Source organism: Narcine bancroftii, unplaced genomic scaffold (genome assembly GCF_036971445.1).
Source record: "Narcine bancroftii isolate sNarBan1 unplaced genomic scaffold, sNarBan1.hap1 Scaffold_288, whole genome shotgun sequence".
Classification (NCBI taxonomy): Eukaryota; Metazoa; Chordata; class Chondrichthyes; order Torpediniformes; family Narcinidae; genus Narcine; species Narcine bancroftii.
The window spans coordinates 1-12,276 of NW_027212023.1; the positions used below are offsets into that span (position 1 = coordinate 1).

At 52.9% G+C, this 12,276-nt stretch overlaps 1 protein-coding gene across 1 annotated transcript in view; it reads right to left on the bottom strand.

Annotated features, from left to right (window-relative positions):
• Positions 1–9,929: 9,929 nt before the first annotated feature.
• LOC138750873 (A disintegrin and metalloproteinase with thrombospondin motifs 17-like) overlaps positions 9,930–12,276 on the bottom strand; it is a 129,243-nt gene continuing 126,896 nt past the window's right edge. Inside the window, exon 10 of the mRNA XM_069912986.1 lies at positions 9,930–10,089. Within this exon, the coding sequence (XP_069769087.1) occupies positions 9,945–10,089 (145 nt within the window). The 3' untranslated portion in view covers positions 9,930–9,944. The remainder of the gene's footprint in view (positions 10,090–12,276) is intronic.

Consider the following 12,276-nt stretch of genomic DNA (forward strand, 5'->3'; position numbering starts at 1 on the left):
TCGAGAGAGAGAGAGAAGGAGCGAGCGAGGAGAGAGAGAAGGAGCGAAAGAGAGAGAGAGAGAAGGAGCGAGAGAGAGAGAGAGAGAAGGAAGCGAGAGAGAGAGAGAGAGAAGGAGCGAGAGAGAGAGAGAGAGAAGGAGCGAGAGAGAGAGAGAGAGAAGGAGCGAGAGAGAGAGAGAGAGAAGGAGCGAGGAGAGAGAGAGAGAAGGAGGCGAGAGAGAGAGAGAGAGAAGGAGCGAGAGAGAGAGAGAGAGAAGGAGCGAGAGAGAGAGAGAGAAGGAGCGAGAGAGAGAGAGAGAAGGAGCGAGAGAGAGAGAGAGAAGGAGCGAGGAGAGAGAGAGAGAGAAGGAGCGAGAGAGAGAGAGAGAAGGAGCGAGAGAGAGAGAGAGAAGGAGCGAGAGAGAGAGAGAGAAGGAGCGAGAGAGAGAGAGAGAAGGAGCGAGAGAGAGAGAGAGAAGGAGCGAGAGAGAGAGAGAGAAGGAGCGAGAGAGAGAGAGAGAAGGAGCGAGAGAGAGAGAGAGAAGGAGCGAGAGAGAGAGAGAGAAGGAGCGAGAGAGAGAGAGAGAAGGAGCGAGAGAGAGAGAGAGAAGGAGCGAGAGAGAGAGAGAGAAGGAGCGAGAGAGAGAGGAGAGAAGGAGCGAGAGAGAGAGAGAGGAGCGAGAGAGAGAGAGAGAAGGAGCGAGAGAGAGAGAGAAGAAGGAGCGAGAGAGAGAGAGAGAAGGAGCGAGAGAGAGAGAGAGAAGGAGCGAGAGAGAGAGAGAGAGAGGAGACGAGAGAGAGAGAGAGAAGGAGCGAGAGAGAGAGAGAGAGAAGGAGCGAGAGAGAGAGAGAGAAGGAGCGAGAGAGAGAGAGAGAAGGAGCGAGAGAGAGAGAGAGAAGGAGCGAGAGAGAGAGAGAGAGGAGCGAGAGAGAGAGAGAGAAGGAGCGAGAGAGAGAGAGAGAGGAGCGAGAGAGAGAGAGAGAAGGAGAGCGAGAGAGAGAGAGAGAAGGAGCGAGAGAGAGAGAGAGAAGGAGCGAGAGAGAGAGAGAGAAGGAGCGAGAGAGAGAGAGAGAAGGAGCGAGAGAGAGAGAGAGAAGGAGCGAGAGAGAGAGAGAGAAGGAGCGAGAGAGAGAGAGAGAAGGAGCGAGAGAGAGAGAGAGAAGGAGCGAGAGAGAGAGAGAGAGGAGCGAGAGAGAGAGAAGAGAAGGAGCGAGAGAGAGAGAGAGAAGGAGCGAGAGAGAGAGAGAGAAGGAGCGAGAGAGAGAGAGAGAAGGAGCGAGAGAGAGAGAGAGAAGGAGCGAGAGAGAGAGAGAGAAGGAGCGAGAGAGAGAGAGAGAAGGAGCGAGAGAGAGAGAGAGAGAAGGAGCGAGAGAGAGAGAGAGAAGGAGCGAGAGAGAGAGAGAGAGAAGGAGCGAGAGAGAGAGAGAGAAGGAGCGAGAGAGAGAGAGAGAAGGAGCGAGAGAGAGAGAGAAGGAGCGAGAGAGAGAGAGAGAAGGAGCGAGAGAGAGAGAGAGAAGGAGCGAGAGAGAGAGAGAGAAGAGCGAGAGAGAGAGAGAGAAGGAGCGAGAGAGAGAGAGAGAAGGAGCGAGAGAGAGAGAGAGAAGGAGCGAGAGAAGAGAGAGAAGGAGCGAGAGAGAGAGAGAAGGAGCGAGAGAGAGAGAGAGAAGGAGCGAGAGAGAGAGAGAGAAGGAGCGAGAGAGAGAGAGAGAGAAGGAGCGAGAGAGAGAGAGAGAAGGAGCGAGAGAGAGAGAGAGAAGGAGCGAGAGAGAGAGAGAGAGAGAAGGAGCGAGAGAGAGAGAGAGAAGGAGCGAGAGAGAGAGAGAGAAGGAGCGAGAGAGAGAGAGAGAGAAGGAGCGAGAGAGAGAGAGAGAAGGAGCGAGAGAGAGAGAGAGAAGGAGCGAGAGAGAGAGAGAGAGAAGGAGCGAGAGAGAGAGAGAGAGGAGCGAGAGAGAGAGAGAGAAGGAGCGAGAGAGAGAGAGAGAAGGAGCGAGAGAGAGAGAGAGAAGGAGCGGAGAGAGAGAGAGAGAAGGAGCGAGAGAGAGAGAGAAGGAGCGAGAGAGAGAGAGAGAAGGAGCGAGAGAGAGAGAGAAGGAGCGAGAGAGAGAGAGGAGAGAGAGAGAGAAGAGCGAGAGAGAGAGAGAAGGAGCGAGAGAGAGAGAGAGAGAAGGAGCGAGAGAGAGAGAGAGAAGGAGCGAGAGAGAGAGAGAAGGAGCGAGAGAGAGAGAGAGAGAAGGAGCGAGAGAGAGAGAGAGAGAAGGAGCGAGAGAGAGAGAGAGAAGGAGCGAGAGAGAGAGAGAGAAGGAGCGAGAGAGAGAGAGAGAAGGAGCGAGAGAGAGAGAGAGAAGGAGCGAGAGAGAGAGAGAGAGAAGGAGCGAGAGAGAGAGAGAGAGAAGGAGCGAGAGAGAGAGAGAGAGAAGGAGCGAGAGAGAGAGAGAGAGAAGGAGCGAGAGAGAGAGAGAGAGAAGGAGCGAGAGAGAGAGAGAGGAAGGAGCGAGAGAGAGAGAGAGAGAAGGAGCGAGAGAGAGAGAGAGAGAAGGAGCGAGAGAGAGAGAGAGAGAAGGAGCGAGAGAGAGAGAGAGAGAAGGAGCGAGAGAGAGAGAGAGAAGGAGCGAGAGAGAGAGAGAGAAGGAGCGAGAGAGAGAGAGAGGAGAGAGAGAAGGAGCGAGAGAGAGAGAGAGAGAAGGAGCGAGAGAGAGAGAGAGAAGGAGCGAGAGAGAGAGAGAGAGAAGGAGCGAGAGAGAGAGAGAGAGAAGGAGCGAGAGAGAGAGAGAGAGAAGGAGCGAGAGAGAGAGAGAGAAGGAGCGAGAGAGAGAGAGAGAGAGAAGGAGCGAGAGAGAGAGAGAGAAGGAGCGAGAGAGAGAGAGAGAGGAGAGAGAGAGAAGGAGCGAGAGAGAGAGAGAAGGAGCGAGAGAGAGAGAGAAGGAGCGAGAGAGAGAGAGAGAAGGAGCGAGAGAGAGAGAGAAGGAGCGAGAGAGAGAGAGAAGGAGCGAGAGAGAGAGAGAAGGAGCGAGAGAGAGAGAGAAGGAGCGAGAGAGAGAGAGAAGGAGCGAGAGAGAGAGAGAGAAGGAGCGAGAGAGAGAGAGAGAAGGAGCGAGAGAGAGAGAGAGAAGGAGCGAGAGAGAGAGAGAGAAGGAGCGAGAGAGAGAGAGAAGGAGCGAGAGAGAGAGAGAAGGAGCGAGAGAGAGAGAGAAGGAGCGAGAGAGAGAGAGAAGGAGCGAGAGAGAGAGAGAGAAGGAGCGAGAGAGAGAGAGAAGGAGCGAGAGAGAGAGAGAAGGAGCGAGAGAGAGAGAGAAGGAGCGAGAGAGAGAGAGGAAGGAGCGAGAGAGAGAGAGAAGGAGCGAGAGAGAGAGAGAGAAGGAGCGAGAGAGAGAGAGAGAAGGAGCGAGAGAGAGAGAGAGAAGGAGCGAGAGAGAGAGAGAGAAGGAGCGAGAGAGAGAGAGAGAAGGAGCGAGAGAGAGAGAGAAGGAGCGAGAGAGGAGAGAGAGAAGGAGCGAGAGAGAGAGAGAGAAGGAGCGAGAGAGAGAGAGAGAAGGAGCGAGAGAGAGAGAGAAGGAGCGAGAGAGAGAGAGAGAAGGAGCGAGAGAGAGAGAGAGAAGGAGCGAGAGAGAGAGAGAGGAGCGAGAGAGAGAGAGAAGGAGCGAGAGAGAGAGAGAGAAGGAGCGAGAGAGAGAGAGAAGGAGCGAGAGAGAGAGAGAGAAGGAGCGAGAGAGAGAGAGAGGAAGGAGCGAGAGAGAGAGAGAGAGGAGCGAGCGAGAGAGAGAGAGAAGAGAGCGAGAGAGAGAGAGAGAAGGAGCGAGAGAGAGAGAGAGAGAAGGAGCGAGAGAGAGAGAGAGAAGGAGCGAGAGAGAGAGAGAAGGAGCGAGAGAGAGAGAGAAGGAGCGAGAGAGAGAGAGAGAAGGAGCGAGAGAGAGAGAGAGAAGGAGCGAGAGAGAGAGAGAGAGAAGGAGCGAGAGAGAGAGAGAGAAGGAGCGAGAGAGAGAGAGAGAAGGAGCGAGAGAGAGAGAGAAGGAGCGAGAGAGAGAGAGAGAAGGAGCGAGAGAGAGGAGAGAGAAGGAGCGAGAGAGAGAGAGAGAGAAGGAGCGAGAGAGAGAGAGAGAAGGAGCGAGAGAGAGAGAGAGAAGGAGCGAGAGAGAGAGAGAGAGAAGGAGCGAGAGAGAGAGAGAGAAGGAGCGAGAGAGAGAGAGAGAGAAGGAGCGAGAGAGAGAGAGAGAGAAGGAGCGAGAGAGAGAGAGAGAGAAGGAGCGAGAGAGAGAGAGAGAAGGAGCGAGAGAGAGAGAGAGAAGGAGCGAGAGAGAGAGAGAGAAGGAGCGAGAGAGAGAGAGAAGGAGCGAGAGAGAGAGAGAAGGAGCGAGAGAGAGAGAGAAGGAGCGAGAGAGAGAGAGAAGGAGCGAGAGAGAGAGAGAGAAGGAGCGAGAGAGAGAGAGAAGGAGCGCGAGAGAGAGAGAGAGGAGCGAGAGAGAGAGAGAGAAGGAGCGAGAGAGAGAGAGAAGGAGCGAGAGAGAGAGAGAGAAGGAGCGAGAGAGAGAGAGAGAAGGAGCGAGAGAGAGAGAGAGAAGGAGCGAGAGAGAGAGAGAGAAGGAGCGAGAGAGAGAGAGAGAAGGAGCGAGAGAGAGAGAGAGAAGGAGCGAGAGAGAGAGAGAGAAGGAGCGAGAGAGAGAGAGAGAAGGAGCGAGAGAGAGAGAGAAGGAGCGAGAGAGAGAGAGAAGGAGCGAGAGAGAGAGAGAGAAGGAGCGAGAGAGAGAGAGAGAGAAGGAGCGAGAGAGAGAGAGAGAAGGAGCGAGAGAGAGAGAGAAGGAGCGAGAGAGAGAGAGAAGGAGCGAGAGAGAGAGAGAAGGAGCGAGAGAGAGAGAGAAGGAGCGAGAGAGAGAGAGAGAAGGAGCGAGAGAGAGAGAGAGAAGGAGCGAGAGAGAGAGAGAAGGAGCGAGAGAGAGAGAGAGAAGGAGCGAGAGAGAGAGAGAGAAGGAGCGAGAGAGAGAGAGAAGGAGCGAGAGAGAGAGAGAGAAGGAGCGAGAGAGAGAGAAGGAGCGAGAGAATAGCGAGAGAAGGAGCGAGAGAGAGAGAGAAGGAGCGAGAGAGAGAGAGAAGGAGCGAGAGAGAGAGAGAAGGCAGCGAGAGAGAGAGAGAAGGAGCGAGAGAGAGAGAAGGAGCGAGAGAGAGAGAGAGAAGGAGCGAGAGAGAGAGAGAAGGAGCGAGAGAGAGAGAGAGAAGGAGCGAGAGAGAGAGAGAGAAGGAGCGAGAGAGAGAGAGAAGGAGCGAGAGAGAGAGAGAGAAGGAGCGAGAGAGAGAGAAGGAGCGAGAGAGAGAGAGAGAAGGAGCGAGAGAGAGAGAGAGAAGGAGCGAGAGAGAGAGAGAGAAGGAGCGAGAGAGAGAGAGAGAAGGAGCGAGAGAGAGAGAGAGAAGGAGCGAGAGAGAGAGAGAGAAGGAGCGAGAGAGAGAGAGAAGGAGCGAGAGTGAGAGAGAGAAGGAGCGAGAGTGAGAGAGAGAAGGAGCGAGAGTGAGAGAGAGAAGGAGCGAGAGAGAGAGAGAGAAGGAGCGAGAGAGAGAGAGAGAAGGAGCGAGAGAGAGAGAGAAGGAGCGAGAGAGAGAGAGAAGGAGCGAGAGAGAGAGAGAGAGAAGGAGCGAGAGAGAGAGAGAGAGAAGGAGCGAGAGAGAGAGAGAGAGAAGGAGCGAGAGAGAGAGAGAGAGAAGGAGCGAGAGAGAGAGAGAGAAGGAGCGAGAGAGAGAGAGAAGGAGCGAGAGAGAGAGAGAAGGCGCGAGAGAGAGAGAGAAGGAGCGAGAGAGAGAGAGAAGGAGCGAGAGAGAGAGAGAAGGAGCGAGAGAGAGAGAGAAGGAGCGAGAGAGAGAGAGAAGGAGCGAGAGAGAGAGAGAAGGAGCGAGAGAGAGAGAGAAGGAGCGAGAGAGAGAGAGAAGGAGCGAGAGAGAGAGAGAAGGAGCGAGAGAGAGAGAGAAGGAGCGAGAGAGAGAGAGAGAAGGAGCGAGAGAGAGAGAGAGAAGGAGCGAGAGAGAGAGAAGGAGCGAGAGAGAGAAGGAGCGAGAGAGAGAAGGAGCGAGAGAGAGAGAGAGAGAGAAGGAGCGAGAGAGAGAGAGAGAGAAGGAGCGAGAGAGAGAGAGAGAGAAGGAGCGAGAGAGAGAGAGAGAAGGAGCGAGAGAGAGAGAGAAGGAGCGAGAGAGAGAGAGAAGGAGCGAGAGAGAGAGAGAAGGAGCGAGAGAGAGAGAGAAGGAGCGAGAGAGAGAGAGAAGGAGCGAGAGAGAGAGAGAAGGAGCGAGAGAGAGAGAGAAGGAGCGAGAGAGAGAGAGAAGGAGCGAGAGAGAGAGAGAAGGAGCGAGAGAGAGAGAGAAGGAGCGAGAGAGAGAGAGAAGGAGCGAGAGAGAGAGAGAGAAGGAGCGAGAGAGAGAGAGAGAGAGAAGGAGCGAGAGAGAGAGAGAGAGAGAAGGAGCGAGAGAGAGAGAGAGAGAGAAGGAGCGAGAGAGAGAGAGAGAAGGAGCGAGAGAGAGAGAGAGAAGGAGCGAGAGAGAGAGAGAGAAGGAGCGAGAGAGAGAGAGAGAAGGAGCGAGAGAGAGAGAGAGAAGGAGCGAGAGAGAGAGAGAGAAGGAGCGAGAGAGAGAGAGAGAAGGAGCGAGAGAGAGAGAGAGAAGGAGCGAGAGAGAGAGAGAGAAGGAGCGAGAGAGAGAGAGAGAAGAGCGAGCGAGAGAGAGAGAGAAGGAGCGAGAGAGAGAGAGAGAAGGAGCGAGAGAGAGAGAGAGAAGGAGCGAGAGAGAGAGAGAGAAGGAGCGAGAGAGAGAGAGAGAAGGAGCGAGAGAGAGAGAGAGAAGGAGCGAGAGAGAGAGAGAGAAGGAGCGAGAGAGAGAGAGAGAAGGAGCGAGAGAGAGAGAGAGAAGGAGCGAGAGAGAGAGAGAGAAGGAGCGAGAGAGAGAGAGAGAGAAGGAGCGAGAGAGAGAGAGAGAAGGAGCGAGAGAGAGAGAGAGAAGGAGCGAGAGAGAGAGAGAGAAGGAGCGAGAGAGAGAGAGAGAAGGAGCGAGAGAGAGAGAGAGAAGGAGCGAGAGAGAGAGAGAGAAGGAGCGAGAGAGAGAGAGAGAAGGAGCGAGAGAGAGAGAGAGAAGGAGCGAGAGAGAGAGAGAGAAGGAGCGAGAGAGAGAGAGAAGGAGCGAGAGAGAGAGAGAGAAGGAGCGAGAGAGGAGAGAGAGAAGGAGCGAGAGAGAGAGAGAGAAGGAGCGAGAGAGAGAGAGAGAAGGAGCGAGAGAGAGAGAGAGAAGGAGCGAGAGAGAGAGAGAGAAGAGGAGCGAGAGAGAGAGAGAGAGAGAAGGAGCGAGAGAGAGAGTGAAGGAGCGAGAGAGAGAGAGAAGGAGCGAGAGAGAGAGAGAGAAGGAGCGAGAGAGAGAGAGAAGGAGCGAGAGAGAGAGAGAGAAGGAGCGAGAGAGAGAGAGAGAGAGGAGCGAGAGAGAGAGAGAGAAGGAGCGAGAGAGAGAGAGAAGGAGCGAGAGAGAGAGAGAAGGAGCGAGAGAGAGAGAGAAGGAGCGAGAGAGAGAGAGAAGGAGCGAGAGAGAGAGAGAAGGAGCGAGAGAGAGAGAGAAGGAGCGAGAGAGAGAGAGAAGGAGCGAGAGAGAGAGAGAGAAGGAGCGAGAGAGAGAGAGAAGGAGCGAGAGAGAGAGAGAAGGAGCGAGAGAGAGAGAGAAGGAGCGAGAGAGAGAGAAGGAGCGAGAGAGAGAGAGAAGGAGCGAGAGAGAGAGAGAGAAGGAGCGAGAGAGAGAGAGAAGGAGCGAGAGAGAGAGAGAGGAGGTGCGAGAGAGAGAGAGAGAGGAGCGAGAGAGAGAGAGAGAAGGAGCGAGAGAGAGAGAGAGAAGGAGCGAGAGAGAGAGAGAGAAGGAGCGAGAGAGAGAGAGAGAAGGAGCGAGAGAGAGAGAGAAGGAGCGAGAGAGAGAGAGAAGGAGCGAGAGAGAGAGAGAGAAGGAGCGAGAGAGAGAGAGAGAAGGAGCGAGAGAGAGAGAGAGAAGGAGCGAGAGAGAGAGAGAGAAGGAGCGAGAGAGAGAGAGAGAAGGAGCGAGAGAGAGAGAGAGAAGGAGCGAGAGAGAGAGAGAGAAGGAGCGAGAGAGAGAGAGAGGAGCGAGAGAGAGAGAGAGAAGGAGCGAGAGAGAGAGAGAGAAGGAGCGAGAGAGAGGGAGAGAAGGAGCGAGAGAGAGAGAGAGAAGGAGCGAGAGAGAGAGAGAGGAGCGAGAGAGAGAGAGAGGAGCGAGAGAGAGAGAGAGGAGCGAGAGAGAGAGAGAGGAGCGAGAGAGAGAGAGGAGCGAGAGAGAGAGAGAGGAGCGAGAGAGAGAGAGAGAAGGAGCGAGAGAGAGAGAGAGAAGGAGCGAGAGAGAGAGAGAGAAGGAGCGAGAGAGAGAGAGAGAAGGAGCGAGAGAGAGAGAGAGAAGGAGCGAGAGAGAGAGAGAGAAGGAGCGAGAGAGAGAGAGAGAAGGAGCGAGAGAGAGAGAGAGAAGGAGCGAGAGAGAGAGAGAGAAGGAGCGAGAGAGAGAGAGAAGGAGCGAGAGAGAGAGAGAAGGAGCGAGAGAGAGAGAGAAGGAGCGAGAGAGAGAGAGAGAAGGAGCGAGAGGGAGAGAGAGAAGGAGCGAGAGGGAGAGAGAGAAGGAGCGAGAGGGAGAGAGAGAAGGAGCGAGAGGGAGAGAGAGAAGGAGCGAGAGGGAGAGAGAGAAGGAGCGAGAGGGAGAGAGAGAAGGAGCGAGAGGGAGAGAGAGAAGGAGCGAGAGGGAGAGAGAGAAGGAGCGAGAGGGAGAGAGAGAAGGAGCGAGAGGGAGAGAGAGAAGGAGCGAGAGGGAGAGAGAGAAGGAGCGAGAGAGAGAGAGAGAAGGAGCGAGAGAGAGAGAGAGAAGGAGCGAGAGAGAGAGAGAGAAGGAGCGAGAGAGAGAGAGAAGGAGCGAGAGAGAGAAGGAGCGAGAGAGAGAGAGAAGGAGCGAGAGAGAGAGGAGCGAGAGAGAGAGAGAAGGAGCGAGAGAGAGAGAGAAGGAGCGAGAGAGAGAGAGAAGGAGCGAGAGAGAGAGAGAAGGAGCGAGAGAGAGAGAGAAGGAGCGAGAGAGAGAGAGAAGGAGCGAGAGAGAGAGAGAAGGAGCGAGAGAGAGAGAGAAGGAGCGAGAGAGAGAGAGAAGGAGCGAGAGAGAGAGAGAAGGAGCGAGAGAGAGAGAGAAGGAGCGAGAGAGAGAGAGAAGGAGCGAGAGAGAGAGAGAGAAGGAGCGAGAGAGAGAGAGAGAAGGAGCGAGAGAGAGAGAGAGAAGGAGCGAGAGAGAGAGAGAGAAGGAGCGAGAGAGAGAGAGAAGGAGCGAGAGAGAGAGAGAGAGAGAGAAGGAGCGAGAGAGAGAGAGAGAGAGAAGGAGCGAGAGAGAGAGAGAAGGAGCGAGAGAGAGAGAGAAGGAGCGAGAGAGAGAGAGAGAGAAGGAGCGAGAGAGAGAGAGAGAAGGAGCGAGATAGAGAGAGAGAGAGAGAGAGAGAGAGAGAGAGAGAGAGAGAGTCCAACCACCTACTCCTGATGTTATATGGCACTGCCATCACTGAGTCCTTCAATATCAACATTCTGGAGGTCATCATTGTCCAGTAGTTCAACAAAATCAGTCGCAGTCAGTTACAGAAGCTGGGTATCCTGTCAGGAGTTTGTACGTTCTCCCCGTGTCTGCGTGGGCTTCCTCCGGGTGCTCCAGTTTCCTCCCACCATTCAAATCTTACAGGGATTGTAGGTTAATTGAGTGTATTTGGACAGCGCAGGCTCGTGGCCTAGAAGGGCCTGCTACCATGATGAATGTAACCATGCTGTATGTCTAAACCTTCATCTCCTGACACCTCAAACCCTCTACAAGGCACGTCAGGAGCCTGATTGAACACTCTCGGCTTGCCTGGTTGTGTGCCCTGTATATTCATGTACACAGGCCATGTATGTTCTCTATTACAAATTTTAGCATTTAAAATGATGAAAAAAAAACCTACCTTAGGAAATTCTCCAGATCGTCATGGCTACAGGCAGACCAAGAGAGATCACTTGGGTTCCTCCCCTTGACCCACTCGCCAGACATGATGTGGAAATGTTCAGCACAGGAAGAATGATCGTCATCGTGGCTCATCCCCAGACTGTTGAAGCAAGCAGGTGGAGGAGGGGAGGAGAACAACAGAAGAGAAATGAGAGAGGAGGTAGAAGGTGAAGAAGACAGGCCCAATATTCGAGATGGAGAGAGGGTGGAGGAGGAGCGGGAGATGGAGTGAAATGAGATGGTAAGATTTTGTAATGGGAAGAAGGAAAGGAGAGGGTAAAGAGAGAACAAATTAGAAGGGAAGAGAGGGAACATGCAAAGAAGGACCAGGGAGAATAGATGAGTAAGAATGGGAGAGAGAAGGAGGGAAGGAAGGAAGAGAGAGAGAGAGAAGTGAAGAGAGAGCAGAGTTAGGGATGGAGAATAGGTGATGGGAAGGAGAAAGAATAAGATTTCAAGTATAATTCACATCAACTCAACCAGACATATTTTCTAACAGGTGTGTTCCATCTAATAATCTACCATTAGATTTCCTGCAATCCACCATGAGGAAGCCTACTCTTTAATTAGTGCCTGATTACCTGGATTGCAGCTGTCAGAGCTAGCTTTTAAAAGTCTGATAAACTTCTGGTTTGAATTACAATAATGCAGCAGAATCCTATACAAGATTGCCTCCCTCACATCGAAGCTCATGCTGGAAATAAGCCTCATTTCTGAAAGTGACAGCACCCTGTGCTCAGGAGAACTCCCATTCCTGTGCTTCCATTGGTTGGATGCATCAGCTCCCGTCAACACCCGATCCAGCTGTGGCTGCTGAGGGTCCGCGCAGAGAGTGCCGGATCTGTGGTGGGCAGCAAATAGTGCGCAAGGAGGGAGCTGGCGCACTTATCTTCTCTCTTCCACCCTTTCCCTTTAGGGAGAAGGATGTGCATGGATTCAACCATGCTACACCACGAAGAGAGTTCTTTAAAAGCAGAAACATTAGGGAGAAGGCAACAGGTCCACAATTGGATATCGATGATCTCCACTTGAACTTGCATTAATTCAACAGATTGGCCTTAACAAGCCACACTTGACAAAACCGCTCCCTTGCTAACAATGTGGATGGACCAGAGGAATTGACCACCAGTGCCCACAGCGTCCCCGCCCAAGACCCTCTCAGGGTCACAGGAATGCAGAATGCTGCAAATGGCTAATGATTGGAATAAACTAGAGCTATTTTGAAGGACCAAATGGCCGACTCCTGTTCCTACAGTTCTATTCTTCACAGTTTCTGAAATGAGAAGGTATGTCTGGATTCAGAGGTTTTAAGGCATTGGATTCAATTACAGTAAAACCCCCGGTATCGGCACCTATGGTGATTGGTAGATGCTCGATAAGTGAATTTGCTGGTTGCTTAAGATCGCACATTGTGTGGATTGGCGAACTGACCAATGGAGGGGGTGCCAATTTTAAACTTTCTTATTTTTTAGTGATTTATTTTCTGTGATTTTTTTTTCCCAGTGGCTTGGGGCTGTGATTTGCTTGAATTCCAGATAACGGGGATATCACTGAACAAGTTTTGATATCAACTGATCAGGTCTGTCCGCAGCATCTGAGTGGGAACCACTACCTCCTGCGGAGAGGTGACATGTGGATGCCTGACTGAACAGCGTAGCTGGCACAGATGAACAGCTGGCTATGTGTATTCACTGAGATGTGGGAATGAGGTTTGCAGCCACGCATTAGTGTGTGGTGTGCAGTCACTTTGCGGAAGGGCCTGACTGTGGGAGGTTGTTGGTGGTGGCAGGTCAACACATGGTGCCCAGGAGAGACAAGTCCTCTTTCCACCTTGTGCACTCTGACCTTTCCTGCCACAAAATACTAATCATTACACATGTTGCCTGGTTCATTCCAACAAAAAGCACAAAGGTCCTCTTCTTGGTCCCACAATTTGGTTTAAAGCATCCATAACCCTCATTATTTGATTTTCGAGGACACTGGTCCCAGACGGTTCCTGGTAAAACCCATGTGTAAAGGACAACTCTACTAATCGCTGGATCCAGCATCAAAAACCTATTCTCTTCATGCTCTCTGATCCACATATCCAGTTTTCTCATATACGTGACCTGACAGCAGTTGCATAAGTCTCCTGTATTAATCCCAGGGGAGGTGTCTGAACCATGGGCAGGCAATATAACCTTCAACCGCAGAGCAGTGTCTATCTCCTGATTGTAAGAATGGAATTAAGTCTCAAGATCTGTAATCTAGGAACCTGGACAAACAAAGTATACATTCCTTCAAGTCC